Genomic DNA, 12,875 nt, shown 5'->3' with positions numbered 1-12,875 from the left:
TGGGCAACAGACCGAGTCAGTGGGGGGGGGACTGAGCGGAAGGGGGATACTTGGTGGGACAGACAGGGGGGAGAGAGCGAGTCGGGGGGGGACAGGCCGAGGGGGGAGAGAGCGAGTCGGGGGGGGGACAGGCCGGGGGGGGGAGGGGGGAACAGGCCGGGGGGGGAGAGCGATTTGGGAGGGGGAACAGGCCGGGGGGGGAGAGCGAGTCGGGGGGGACAGGCCGGGGGGAGAGAGCGATTTGGAGGGGGAACAGGCCGGGGGGGAGAGAGCGAGTCGGGGGGTGGGGACAGGCCGGGGGGAGAGAGCGAGTCGGGGGGTGGGGACAGGCCGGGGGGGGGCCGGGGGGGGAGAGGGGGGGGAGGGGACAGGCCGGGGGGAGAGAGGGGGGGAGGCCGGGGGGGGGGACAGGCGGGAGGGGGGGGGGGGGGGAGAGCGAGTCGGGGGGGGGACAGGCCGGGGGGGGGGGGGAGAGCGAGTCGGGGGGGACAGGCCATGGGGGGGGAGAGCGAGTCGGGGGGGGACAGGCCGGGGGGGAGAGCGAGTCCGGGGGGACAGGCCACGGGGGGGGGAGAGCGAGTCGGGGGGGGACAGGCCGGGGGGGGGGAGAGCGAGTCGGGGGGGACAGGCCGGGGGGGGAGAGCGAGTCGGGGGGGACAGGCCAGGGGGGGGAGAGCGAGGCGGGGGGGGACAGGCGGGGGGGGGGAGAGCGAGGGGGGGGGGCGGGGGGGAGAGCGAGTCGGGGGGGGGACAGGCCGGGGGGGAGAGCGAGTCGGGGGGGACAGGCCGGGGGGGAGAGCGAGTCGGGGGGGGGGGGGGGGGGGACCGGGGGGGGGGGGGAGAGCGAGTCGGGGGGGGACAGGCCGGGGGGGGGAGAGCGAGTCGGGGGGGACAGGCCGGGGGGGGGAGAGCGAGTCGGGGGGGGGGGGGGGAGAGCGAGTCGGGGGGGGACAGGCCGGGGGGGGGGAGAGCGAGTCGGGGGGGGACAGGCCGGGGGGGGGAGAGCGAGTCGGGGGGGGGACAGGCCGGGGAGGGGGGAGAGCGAGTCGGGGGGGACAGGCCGGGGGGGGGAGAGCGAGTCGGGGGGGACAGGCCGGGGGGGGGAGAGCGAGTCGGGGGGACAGGCCGGGGGGAGAGCGAGTCGGGGGGGACAGGCCACGGGGGGGGGAGAGCGAGTCGGGGGGGGACAGGCCACGGGGGGGGAGAGCGAGTCGGGGGGGGACAGGCCACGGGGGGGGAGAGCGAGTCGGGGGGGACAGGCCACGGGGGGGGGGGAGAGCGAGTCGGGGGGGACAGGCCGGGGGGGGGGGAGAGGCCGAGGGGGGGGGGGGAGAGGCCGGGGGGGGGCGGGGGGGGAGGGGGGCCGGGGGGGGGAGAGCGAGTCGGGGGGGACAGGCCGGGGGGGGGGGAGAGCGAGTCGGGGGGGGACCGGCCGGGGGGGGGGAGAGCGAGTCGGGGGGGGACCGGCCGGGGGGGGGGGGGGGGGGGGGGAGAGCGAGTCGGGGGGGGGACAGGCCGGGGGGGGGAGAGCGAGTCGGGGGGGGACAGGCCGGGGGGGGGAGAGCGAGTCGGGGGGGGACAGGCCACGGGGGGGGGGGAGAGCGAGTCGGGGGGGGGACAGGCCGGGGGGGGGGGAGCGAGTCGGGGGGGGGGACAGGCCACGGGGGGGGGGGCGAGTCTGGGGGGGGGACAGGCCGGGGGGGGGGGGAGAGCGAGTCCGGGGGGGACAGGCCACGGGGGGGGGGAGAGCGAGTCGGGGGGGGACAGGCCGGGGGGGGGGGAGAGCGAGTCGGGGGGGGACAGGCCGGGGGGGGAGAGCGAGTCGGGGGGGACAGGCGGGGGGGGGGGAGAGCGAGTCGGGGGGGACAGGCCGGGGGGGGGGGGAGAGCGAGTCGGGGGGGACAGGCGGGGGGGGGGAGAGGGAGGCGGGGGGGGAGAGCGAGTCGGGGGGGACAGGCCGGGGGGGGGGAGAGCGAGTCGGGGGGGACAGGCCGGGGGGGGAGAGCGAGTCGGGGGGGGGGGACCGGCCGGGGGGGGGGAGAGCGAGTCGGGGGGGACCGGCCGGGGGGGGGGAGAGCGAGTCGGGGGGGGGGGGAGCGAGTCGGGGGGGGGGGGGGGGGGGAGAGCGTGTCGGGGGGGGGGGGGGAGCGTGTCGGGGGGAGAGCGAGTCGGGGGGGACAGGCCGGGGGGGGGAGAGCGAGTCGGGGGGGACAGGCCGGGGGGGGGGGGGGGAGAGCGAGTCGGGGGGGGGACAGGCCGGGGGGGGGGAGAGCGAGTCGGGGGGGGGACAGGCCGGGGGGGGGGAGAGCGAGTCGGGGGGAGGGGACAGGCCGGGGGGGGAGAGCGAGTCGGGGGGGGGGGGGGGGGGGGACAGGCCGGGGGGGGGGGGAGAGCGAGTCGGGGGGGGGACAGGCCGGGGGGGGGGGAGAGCGAGTCGGGGGGGGGGACAGGCCGGGGGGGGGGGGGGGGGAGAGCGAGTCGGGGGGGGGACAGGCCGGGGGGGGGGAGAGCGAGTCGGGGGGGACAGGCCGGGGGGGGCCCCGGGCAGCCCCCCCAGGAGAAACTCGCCCCGCCCCCCGCTCGCCGACCCCCCCCTCACCTGCCCGGTCTCCCCGGTAACCGGCCCCAGCCGCTCGCTCCTGCGCCAGGCCGGGCCGCTGCCTGCCTCGTCCCGCCCCTTCAGAACGGGCGGCTCCGGCGGCCAATCGGGGCGTGCGGGAGGGGCCTCGCGGGCCAATCCGAGGGGGTTGCGCAACGGAGGGGCGGGGCTACGGGATTGTCCTCGACGGCGCCCCGTAGAGGGGCGGATGTGACGTCAGGCGCGTGTCGCGGCTCGGGGAGAAGAGCGCTGCCTGCTTCCTGCCCGGGGCCGGGTGAGCGCCGCCCTCGCGGCCGGGGGCCCGCAGCGAGACTCAGCCCGGGGGGCGGGGCCCGGTGAGCTCGCCCCGCCCCTCCGAGCCCCCCGCCCGCGAACACCCCCCCCCCGCGCCAGTTGCCAGGCGTTGCCCGGGGGGCGGGGGGCGGCGTGGCAGGGAATGGGGGGGACCTGGGGGGGGCAGGGAACGGGGGGGCGGGGGGCGGCGTGGCAGGGAATGGGGGGGACCTGGGGGGGCAGGGAATGGAGGGGGCCGGGGGGCGGGGAAGGGAGGGGGCTGGGGGGGCGGCATGGCAGGGAATGGGGGGGACCTGGGGGGGCGGGGAACAGGGGGGCGGGGGGCGGCATGGCAGGGAATGGGGGGTTCCGGGGGGGGCGGGAACGGAGGGGGCCGGGGGGCGGCATGGCAGGGAACGGGGGGCGGGGGGCGGTGGCAGGGAACGGGGGCGGGGGGCGGCGTGGCAGGGAATGGGGGGTTCGGGGGGCGGGGAACGGAGGGGGCCGGGGGGCGGCATGGCAGGGAATGGGGGGGACCTGGGGGGGCGGGGAATGGAGGGAGCCAGGGGGCGGCGTGGCAGGGAATGGGGGGGACCCGGGGGGGCGGGGAACGTGGCGCCCCAGCCCCCCGCCCAGCCTGGCGCCAGAGTCCCGGTCTCCGGGCACAGAGCCCGACTCGCGGCCTGTTGGCAAGAGCAGCGCCGGGCGCCGGGCGGGGGAGGTGGCCGAGGCGCAGCCCGTGGCAGGCTGACCAGGCGCTCGGCCACCCGGCTGCGGGACCGTCCCCTCCAAAGGCAGCGGCCTGGCCCTGCCGGGGGGCCATGAGGGCCTGGTGGCCCCTGCCACTGCCTGCGCGGGAGCAGCTGGCCCCAGGGCGTGATGCCAAGAGCCTTGGCGCTGCTGCCCAGGGCCGTGGGTGCCAAGGCTGAGGGCGCCTGCCCGGGGTTTCTGCTCCTCACTCTCGCTCCTTCACAGCCTGCTGGGAGCAATGCAGCCGCCTGAGGTCCGGTCTGTGTGGGAGGCTGCCCAGGACCCCGCCTTCCTGCATGGACTCGCCCTGGTCAGCGCCTGGTCAGAGGCCGGGCCGTCCACGGGCTCCGATACCGAGACACAAGGTAGTGTCTGAAAGCCAGCCAGCTGCTTGGAGCCAGCCACGGGGCTTCGTGGAGGGCAGGCGGGAGGGCACCCAGAGTCAGTCCCGCCTTAGGAAGTACCCCATCCTTCCGGGCACGGTGGGGACCCCTCCTTCCGATCAGCTCGAGGGGAGGGGCTCTGCTTGGGAGATGCTTTTCCCCAGTCAAGAGCCTTCAGCCCAAGGAGCACAAAACACTTCACACTTCCAACTACGCCTGCCATAAGAACAGGAGAATGGCCGGACTGGGTCAGCCCAAAGGTCCATCTAGCCCAGTCTCCTGTCTGCCCACAGTGGCCAGCACCAGGTGCCCCAGAGGGGGTGGACCGAAGACAATGATCAAGAGATTTGTCTCCTGCCATCCCTCTCCAGCCTCTGACAGACAGAGGCCAAGGACACCAATTTATCCCCTGGCTAATAGCCTTTTATGGACCTAACCTCCATGAAATTATCTAGCTTCTCTTTAAACTCTTAGGGTGTGTCTAGACTACATAGCTCCATCCACGGAGCCATGTAGATTAGACGGATCGGCAAAGGGAAATGAAGCCGCGATTTAAATAATCGCAGCTTCATTTAAATTTACATGGCTGCCACGCTGAGCCGACAAACAGCTGATCAGCTGTTTGTCGGCTCAGCGCGCTAGTCTGGATGCTCCGCGCCGATCTGAAAGCCCTTTATCGACCTCCCCGTTATGCCTCGTAGGATGAGGTTTACTGGGGATGTCGATAAAAGGCTTTCATTTCGACAGGGGAGCGTCCAGACTAGCGCTGAGCCGACAAACAGCTGCTCAGCGCGGCAGCCATGTAAATTTTAATGAAGCCGCGATTATTTAAATCGCTGCTTCATTTCCCTTTGCCAAACAAACAAATCTACGGAGCCATGTAGTTTAGACATACCCTTATAGTCCTAGCCTTCACAGCCTCCTCTGGCAAGGAGTTCCACAGGTTTACTATGCGCTGTGTGAAGGAGAACTTTCGCTTATTGGTTTTAATAAGCTGTCGAGTTGGTCAGTATTGTCCCTGTGTGACAGGTGGGGAAATGGCAGTCCGGAGGTACAGTAACTTCCCCAGGGCCATGCATCAAGGCAGTGGCAAGTCCAGACAGAGTCTAGCGTCCTGACTCCGTCCCCTTTGCAGTAACCATGCGTGGGAGTTACCTGTCTGGCCAGCGGCCCTCTGCCCCTCTCCAAGAGAAGGGGCATACCTTCCCTGAGCTCCGCTCCCTCTTTCAGAGAAGGCTGCTGTGGTCGGGGGGCAGGAGAGAGCCCGAGGCACCCCGGAGATATCGGACCGGATGTGCTGCGCAGCCTGCTCACAGGCGTTTGACAGCAGGGAGGAGCAGGTGGGTGAAGCGTGGCTGAGCTGGGCGCGTGCTGGGCAGGGCAGGGGGATGGCTGGCACGTGGGCCATGGCGCGCTGCGGCCGTGACGGGGATACACAGAGGAGCCCGGAGACGAGCAGGCTCGAGACGCAGGGCTCCACACTGGGCTGAGCCCCGGGCACAAGGCTGAGAGTTGCATGCTGGGCCTTGTAGTCTCCATCAGGATGAGGGAGGCTGCCATGTGTTCTATTTGAAGCCTGTCAAGTGCATTCCTGAGGCTCCAGGGCCCTGCGGTTGGGCAGGTCTGGGTGCTCCAGCATAGCCACGTTACCGGCTGGGCTCGGGGGTCAGGCCGGCTCTCGGAAGCTGGTGCCAGGTCCGTGCGGCCCGGGGCAGGATGGGACCTGGCAGTAGTGGGCACTAGCTCCCCCAGGGACCGTGGGATACAAGGCAGGTTCTGCTGACCCCCAAGTCCCGGCTGGCTGGTATCGCTAAGGGGCCTCTCCTGGCCAGTCCTGGGGCGTGGCCCTTCCTTCCATCCGGGCTGGGGAGAACGTGGCTCTGGGTGCCCCGTCTCATCCCCTCCTTCCCAGACGGAGCATTACCGCCTGGACTGGCACCGCTTCAACCTGAAGCAGCGGTTGCGGGGGCGCCGGGCGCTGGCGGCCGAGGAGTTCGAGGAGAAGACCCGCGCAGGTGAGGGCTGCTGTTGTGGGCGCGCCCCTCGGTGTCAGCAGCCACGTTCTCCAGGGGCCGCCCGCCGGCGCTGTGCTCGGGCTGTGGGGTAAGCTGGAGCGTCCCTTCCTCCCGCCCCGCCTGTGCCCATCACCGCCACTGGAGGCGGCAGCCAGCTGCGTTGGTCTTGCCCGCTGGACGATCAGTTCTCCGGCCGCTGAGCCTGGGGGTGGCCTCCGAAGGGGACCCCTTTGGGTGGAGAGGTGCCGAATTAGCGGAGCTTTCGGCCAGGGCCCCCCTCACAGCAGCCCTTCCTCAGGGCCGAGGGCCGCAGGAGAAGCCTGAGCACCCGTCCCACTGCCCTGCAGCCCAGCAGCTGCCTGTCCCTGGCTGTGGCAAGGCAGGTCCTAGCTGGCTCTGGCCTGGCCTGTGGGACCAGGCTGTGGGGGACACCTCTGTGAGGACCTCACGTCCTGCAGGTGTCTCTCCCCAAACACTCGCGTCTCCCCCCCAGCACCCCGTCATGCGGCACTCTCCCTCCCCAGCCTCTGCCCAGTGGGCTGCACGTGGCCTACGGGCTGGGGGCGAGCGGAGGCGAGGGCTCTTGGGGGATGGCTGGGTCTCCAGCTGGGGTTTGGAGCAGGTGGCTCTGTGACCCTGGTCCCTGCTCGTCCTTCTCGGACGTGTCCTTCCTCGGCGCTGTGGCCTCACCCGGGCCTGGTTTGCAGGTGACGTCTCCAGCATCTCCGGCTCCGATTCCGAGGGCTCCGGTTCCAGCCAGGAGTCTGATCCGCCTCCAGGGAGCAGCCGGCAGAGCCACCCCCTGGGCACCCGCTCGGCTAGGGTCCTGCTGCGCAACTCCCAGGGCCAGCTGCTCTCCGCCTACCGCTGTGTGCTGAGCACCAAGGCAAGCAAGGCGGGGCGGGGCCCCCTGGCCCCGGGCCCCGGGCCTGCCGGGATCTGGCTGTTCCAATAGCCAAGTCGGCTGGGTTTATCCTTGCCCAGGGGCGTGGGGGGCAGGCCCAGCCCAGCGCACGTGGGCAGAACCACCTGATGAGCCCCTGCCACCTGGGTGAGCCCCAGGCTGCCCCTCCCCCCACGATGCCTGTGCCCGTGGTGGGGCGCTGGGCTGCTGACAGGGGTGTCCGTGTGCCAGGGCAGCGGTGAGCAGCAGGCGGAGCTGGTGGCATCGCTGCGGAGCCTGGGCGCGGGCACCTGCTGGGTGATCCTGATGACAGGCGGGGGGCACTTCGCGGGAGCCGTCTTCAGGGGGTGAGTCCGTGGCTGGCTCTGGCGCCTTGGCAAGGCCACGTGGGGATATGGGCCCTTGCCCAGAGCTGGCCCCGACGGCATCGCCCCCTCCCCCAGCTACGTGGCACTCCGGAGCCGTCGCCTGTGCCCCAGCGCTCTGGCTGTTCGTGAGCGGGGCTCCGGGGCCGGGGCCAGAGCCCAGGCCGCTCTCGCCCTGGGTGCCCGTGCCCGCTGCTCAGGGGTCTCTTTCCCAGGCCGGAGGTGCTGGTGCACAAGACCTTCCACCGCTACACAGTGCGTGCCCGGCGGGGCACGGCGCAGGGGCTGCGCGACGCCCAGGGCCAGGCCTCCCTGCCCAGATCCGCCGGCGCCTCGCTGCGGCGCTACAACGAGGCAGCGCTGCTCAAGGTGGGCCCAGGCCGCTGCCTCGCGGGAGTCCTGGGGCGGCAGAGGCTGGGCAGGGTGCGTAGGGGTGGGGAGAGGCGGCGCGCGGGGCCTGGCTGCAGGGCTGGGACGGGGCTTCCCGCCCGTGGGGATGCCGCCAGGTTTCCACAGCCCCCTGCTTGGGGTGGGGCACCCGTGGGGCAGCCCTGTGCTTGGGATGCCCTCTCTCTTCCCCCCCCCCCCGCCCAGACCGGGCCGGGCCTCCCACGCGTGTCCCAGGCTTGTGTGTTCTGGGGGGCGCTGGGCCTGGGGTGCAGGGTCCTGCTGCGGGGCTGGGCTGGACTGCAGAGCCGCGCCCTCCCCCGCCACGGCCAGCCTGCTCTCAACCCTCAGCCGCCCTCTTCCCAGCTCTCTCGCCACAGCTCCCCTCGGAGCCTCTCGTCCCCTGGGCATTGCCCCCTCTGCAGAGAGACCCGGCCGCTGCCCCCCCCAAGCCGGCCTGGAGGCTGACGGCTCTCGCCGCTGGGGCCGGTGCCGGCAGGCAGCCCGGGGCTCTGTGCTTGCACCGCGCTATTCCGGGTGCAGCGAGCGGCCTGCTGCCGGCGTACCCCAGCCCCCCAGCCGCATGGGAGCCAGCGGTGACCCCTCCCCTCCCCTCCCCCCAGGACGTCCAGGACCTGCTGGCCAGCTGGGCGCAGCATCTGCAGGGAGCCCAGCGCATCTTCCTGCGGGCCCCGCGTGGCAGCCGGGCCCTGCTCTTCGGTGGCAGGACCCCCCCTCTGCGCAAGGACGACCCCCGGGTCTGCAACATCCCCTTCAGCACCCGCAGGGCCACCCTCAGGGAGCTGCTGCGAGTGCACGTGGCCCTGGCCACCCTGCAGGTGTTCGGTGAGAGCTGGGGGGGGCTCTGCCTACGTCAGAGTTCCTGGGGGGCAGCGGGTGCCTCCCCCAGGGGCGGTGGTGGCTGTGCGCCCTCTCCTGCCCCCGGCCCCCTGGGCTGGGGTGCGGCAGCCCACGGACACGAGGCTCCTGTCCCACAGGGAAGGACACGGCGCCGGCGGATCTCGCAGGCTCCCCCCGGAAGGGCTGGAGGAAAGAACCACGTGGGCCTGTGGAAGAGCCTCAGCAGGGCACCGGCAGCAGTGAGTGGAGGGGGGGCCACTGGCTGACTTGCCCCCCCATGGGGGTTTCCGTGGACTGCGGGGGATGGGGCCTAGCACTGGGCCCAGTGCCACAGCAGGCGGCAGGGAACAGCCTGCGGGGGCGGGGCAGGGCAGAGAGCACTGGGGCCGACCCATGGCTGCTGTGGGCCCAGCCCAGCTCCCTCCCGTCTCCCTGAAGCCCCGGGGCAGGACGAGGAGGAGGAGGAGGAGGAGAGCCAGGCTGGGGAGCTGGAGACCGTGGAGGTGACGCTGGGGACCCTGCAGCTCCGGGAATTCGAGGTGATGCCCAAGCGAAGCCGCAAGAGGAGGAAGAAGAGAGACAAAGTGGAGAGAGGTGAGACCGGGGGGCGCCCTGGGCCGGGTGCTGCTGGTGGCCCTGCCAGGCCAGCTTGCGGGGAGCCCCGGCTGGGGGGCTAACCGGGCGCCTTTCTCCTCCGGGACAAGGCCTTTGCTGGCAGGGCTGGGGGACGGGTCTGCCCGGGACGGGTTTCTAGCCCTCTTCCTCCCTTCCCGGAGCAGGGGCCCGTGCTGAGGGGCCAGGAGGCCACAGCGAGCCCGAGGGCTCACTGCCACAGCCAGGGGCGGAGCCGGCGGTGGACCCCCAGGAGGGGCCTGTTCCCTGGGTGGCAGGAGGTGAGTGGGGCCGGGCTGTGCTGGGGCTGCTCCTCCCCTGCTGCTGGCGCAAGGGGCGGTTGGGGAGGCCAGCTGCACAGAACGGGCAGGGGGGAGCAGGGACTGTGGGGCCAGCGGGAAGACCCTGGTCTGGCACGCTGCAGGCCTTCCCGGCCTGGTGGGGCTGCGGGTGGTGCCGGGAGGGACGTCAGCGGGTTAAAGGAGGAGCCGGGGGGCAGGGAAGGGCCCTGGAGCCGAGGCCTTCCCGGCCTGGTGGGGCTGCGGGTGGCTCCGGGAGGGACGTCAGCGGGTTAAAGGAGGAGCCGGGGGGCAGGGAAGGGCCCTGGAGCCGAGGCCTTCCCGGCCTGGTGGGGCTGCGGGTGGCGCCGGGAGGGACGTCAGCGGGTTAAAGGAGGAGCCGGGGGGCAGGGAAGGGCCCTGGAGCCGAGGCCTTCCCGGCCCGGAGGGGCTGCGGGTGGCGCCGGGAGGGACGTCAGCGGGTTAAAGGAGGAGCCGGGGGGCAGGGAAGGGCCCTGGAGCCGAGGCCTTCCCGGCCCGGAGGGGCTGCGGGTGGCGCCGGGAGGGACGTCAGCGGGTTAAAGGAGGAGCTGGGGGGCAGGGAAGGGCCCTGGAGCCGAGGCCTTCCCGGCCCGGTGGGGCTGCGGGTGGCTCCGGGAGGGACGTCAGCGGGTTAAAGGAGGAGCCGGGGGGCAGGGAAGGGCCCTGGAGCCGAGGCCTTCCCGGCCTGGTGGGGCTGCGGGTGGCGCCGGGAGGGACGTCAGCGGGTTAAAGGAGGAGCCGGGGGGCAGGGAAGGGCCCTGGAGCCGAGGCCTTCCCGGCCCGGTGGGGCTGCGGGTGGCTCCGGGAGGGACGTCAGCGGGTTAAAGGAGGAGCCGGGGGGCAGGGAAGGGCCCTGGAGCCGAGGCCTTCCCGGCCCGGTGGGGCTGCGGGTGGCTCCGGGAGGGACGTCAGCGGGTTAAAGGAGGAGCCGGGGGGCAGGGAAGGGCCCTGGAGCCGAGGCCTTCCCGGCCCGGTGGGGCTGCGGGTGGCTCCGGGAGGGACGTCAGCGGGTTAAAGGAGGAGCCGGGGGGCAGGGAAGGGCCCTGGAGCCGAGGCCTTCCCGGCCCGGTGGGGCTGCGGGTGGCTCCGGGAGGGACGTCAGCGGGTTAAAGGAGGAGCCGGGGGGCAGGGAAGGGCCCTGGAGCCGAGGCCTTCCCGGCCTGGTGGGGCTGCGGGTGGCTCCGGGAGGGACGTCAGCGGGTTAAAGGAGGAGCCGGGTGGCCACTAATGACCCGAGGGGCAGGCGCTGGCAGGTGCCCCTGTGGCTCGGGGGCATCAGGCTCGTGCTGCGGGGGCGCCCTGGGCAGGGCCGTGGCGCTGCCGGGTTCCCTGCCGAGCTCCGTCCTTCCCTCCCCGCAGCTCCGCGGGACCAGCTCCGGGACGCCCTCTTCACGGCCTGCAGGACGGGGGCCGCGGGGACGCTGCAGCGCCTGCTGGGCACGGTGCAGAGCGGGGCGCCCCCAGCCAGCAGCGAGCCCCACGGCCAGCCGCAGGGGGAGGGGCCGGCCCCATGGCTGCTCTCCCTGCTCCGCGCGCCTGTGGACGGGGAGGGCTCCACACTGCTGCATGTGGCGGCAGCCGCAGGCCAGGGGGCGGCCGTGAGACTGTTGCTGGAGGCCGGGGCCGACCCTGCGCTCAGGTACGCGCCCAGCAGGGCACCGCCGGGGAGGGGGGGACACGCTCAGGTACGCACCCAGCAGGGCACCGCCGGGGGGGGGGAGACGCTCAGGTACGCACCCAGCAGGGCACCGCCGGGGGGGGGGAGACGCTCAGGTACGCACCCAGCAGGGCACCGCCGGGGGGGGGAGACGCTCAGGTACGCGCCCAGCAGGGCACCGCCGGGGGGGGGGACACGCTCAGGTACGCACCCAGCAGGGCACCGCCGGGGGGGGGGAGACGCTCAGGTACGCGCCCAGCAGGGCACCGCCGGGGAGGGGGGGACACGCTCAGGTACGCGCCCAGCAGGGCACCGCCTGGCCCCGGGGGGGAGGGGCGTTCCTGCACTGCTCAGGGCCAGTGCCCTCCCCTCGTGCCCATGGGGCGAGTCTCCTTGGGGCGGGGGAAGCGGCCACCCTGGGCAAGCCCCCAGCTTCCGGTCCACCCCCGCGCCCTGGTCGCACGCCCCACGGCTCCCCGGGCCCTGGTGTTGGGCTGGGCCGGGCCCCACGGGGAGCTGCCTGTTCCTGCATTGCTCCAGTCGCCGAGCGCCCTGCCCCCCGCGGGCCCAGCCCTTGGGAGGGGCCCGAGTCTCCCCAGGACGACGCAGCCCTAGGGGCCCGGCTGTTGTGGGGCAGGGGCTCTGAGCTGCTCTGCTTGGCTCCTAGGGACCGGCGGGAGCGGCCCCCGTACTGCGTCTCCGCCGACAAGCCGACCCGCGCCGCCTTCCGCAAGTACATGGGGGAGCACCCGGCCCAGTACGACTACGGGCGGGCCCAGGTGGGTGCCACCTGCTGCTACCCGCCCCCGGAGCTCTGCCCCGCGCTGCACCCCTGCCCTCCCCCCGTGGGGCCCTGCTCAGCCCTGGGGGGTGCCAGGAAGGGCCCGTGGCCCTGGGGGGAGGCAGGCCGGCGAGCCAGATGGAGCCGCGGTGTTGCTGCCCCGCAGCAGCCACGAGGAACCAGCCCCTGGCCCAGCGCAGCCTGCTGCCGGGGGCGGCTCTGCCCGTGACTCCCGGCCCGCCCCTGCCCAGGTGCCCGGGCCCCTGACGGCGGAGATGGAGGCCAAGCGGCTGGAGAAGCAGCGGGCGCAGAAAGCGCAGCGGAAGCAGCAGGCGCAGGAGCTGAGGGAGCAGCAGCAGCGGCTGGCGGAGGAGCAGGAGGAGAAGCGGCGCTTTGCAGCCCTGCCGGACCGGGAGAAGGTGAGGCCTGGGCGGCCCGTCCCTGGGGGCTGCGAGCCTGGAGCTGCGACTCAGCCGGGCCGGGGGCTGCCTGGCTCTCCCCCGCACTGAGCTCCGTCTCTCTGCTCCCCAGAGGGCCCTGGCTGCCGAGCGGAGACTGGCTGCCCAGCCGCCGGAGGCCAGCGCGATGCTGGCCAACCCCAGGTGAGGGCGCTGGGCGCTGCCCCTGCTGCGGGCGGGAAGGGGGCAAGGCCCAGTCTGCGGGGGAGCAGGGACCTGGGGGGCCAGGCAGGCTCCGCGCCCCAGCCCACGCTGTACCTTGTGCTTTGTGCAGGCGCTGCTGGCAGTGTGGGGAGTCGCTGCTGGGCCGGATCCCCTTCCACTACCTCGACTGCTCCTTCTGCTCCACGGCCTGCCTGCAGGCGCACCGCCGGGGCCGGCCCGGCCCCCCCTAGCACCGCCGCGGCTGAGCCCTGTGCCTCTGGCCGAGGGGAGGGGAGGGGACCATGGCACGGGGAAGGGTGCACCCCAGGCCCTGGGCAGCAGCACCCCAGGGTCACTGCTTCGGCT

The 12,875-nt window shown here is 73.7% G+C and overlaps 1 protein-coding gene across 5 annotated transcripts; it reads left to right on the top strand.

The window, feature by feature from the left end:
• Positions 1 to 2,784: 2,784 nt before the first annotated feature.
• Positions 2,785 to 12,826, top strand: ANKZF1 (ankyrin repeat and zinc finger peptidyl tRNA hydrolase 1). 5 transcript variants are annotated; one of them, XM_075932908.2, is made up of 16 exons: positions 2,785 to 2,934; positions 3,848 to 3,987; positions 5,236 to 5,345; positions 5,918 to 6,020; positions 6,728 to 6,906; positions 7,156 to 7,271; positions 7,505 to 7,658; positions 8,300 to 8,522; positions 8,675 to 8,776; positions 8,976 to 9,131; positions 9,317 to 9,430; positions 10,829 to 11,108; positions 11,794 to 11,905; positions 12,159 to 12,326; positions 12,439 to 12,509; positions 12,640 to 12,826. In XM_075932908.2, the coding sequence occupies exons 2-16, from the start codon at positions 3,861 to 3,863 to the stop codon at positions 12,758 to 12,760; spliced, it is 2,136 nt and encodes a 711-aa protein (XP_075789023.2). In that variant the 5' UTR covers positions 2,785 to 2,934; positions 3,848 to 3,860; the 3' UTR covers positions 12,761 to 12,826. The 5 variants fall into 5 exon arrangements, with proteins under 5 accessions (XP_075789023.2, XP_075789024.2, XP_075789026.2 ...); XM_075932909.2 differs by having other exon boundaries at positions 2,795 to 2,873; XM_089779597.1 differs by lacking the exon at positions 2,785 to 2,934 and having other exon boundaries at positions 3,419 to 3,987.
• The last annotated feature ends 49 nt before the right edge of the window (positions 12,827 to 12,875 follow it).

The sequence above is a fragment of the Pelodiscus sinensis genome, chromosome 7 (assembly GCF_052426305.1).
Source record: "Pelodiscus sinensis isolate ZL-2025 chromosome 7, ASM5242630v1, whole genome shotgun sequence".
NCBI lineage: Eukaryota > Metazoa > Chordata > Testudines > Trionychidae > Pelodiscus > Pelodiscus sinensis.
The sequence above is the reverse complement of the archived record's forward strand: the minus strand, read 5'-3'. Positions and strand labels throughout refer to the sequence as shown.

Bases quoted from the DNA above. Each gene is read 5' to 3' on its own strand.
- ANKZF1 (XM_075932908.2), top strand. From the start codon at position 3,861: ATGCAGCCGCCTGAGGTCCGGTCTGTGTGGGAGGCTGCCCAGGACCCC. The intron at 8,523-8,674 runs GTGAGAGCTGGG...CCTGTCCCACAG, and splicing joins GGCCACCCTGCAGGTGTTCG to GGAAGGACACGGCGCCGGCG. The intron at 9,431-10,828 runs GTGAGTGGGGCC...CCCTCCCCGCAG, and splicing joins TGTTCCCTGGGTGGCAGGAG to CTCCGCGGGACCAGCTCCGG.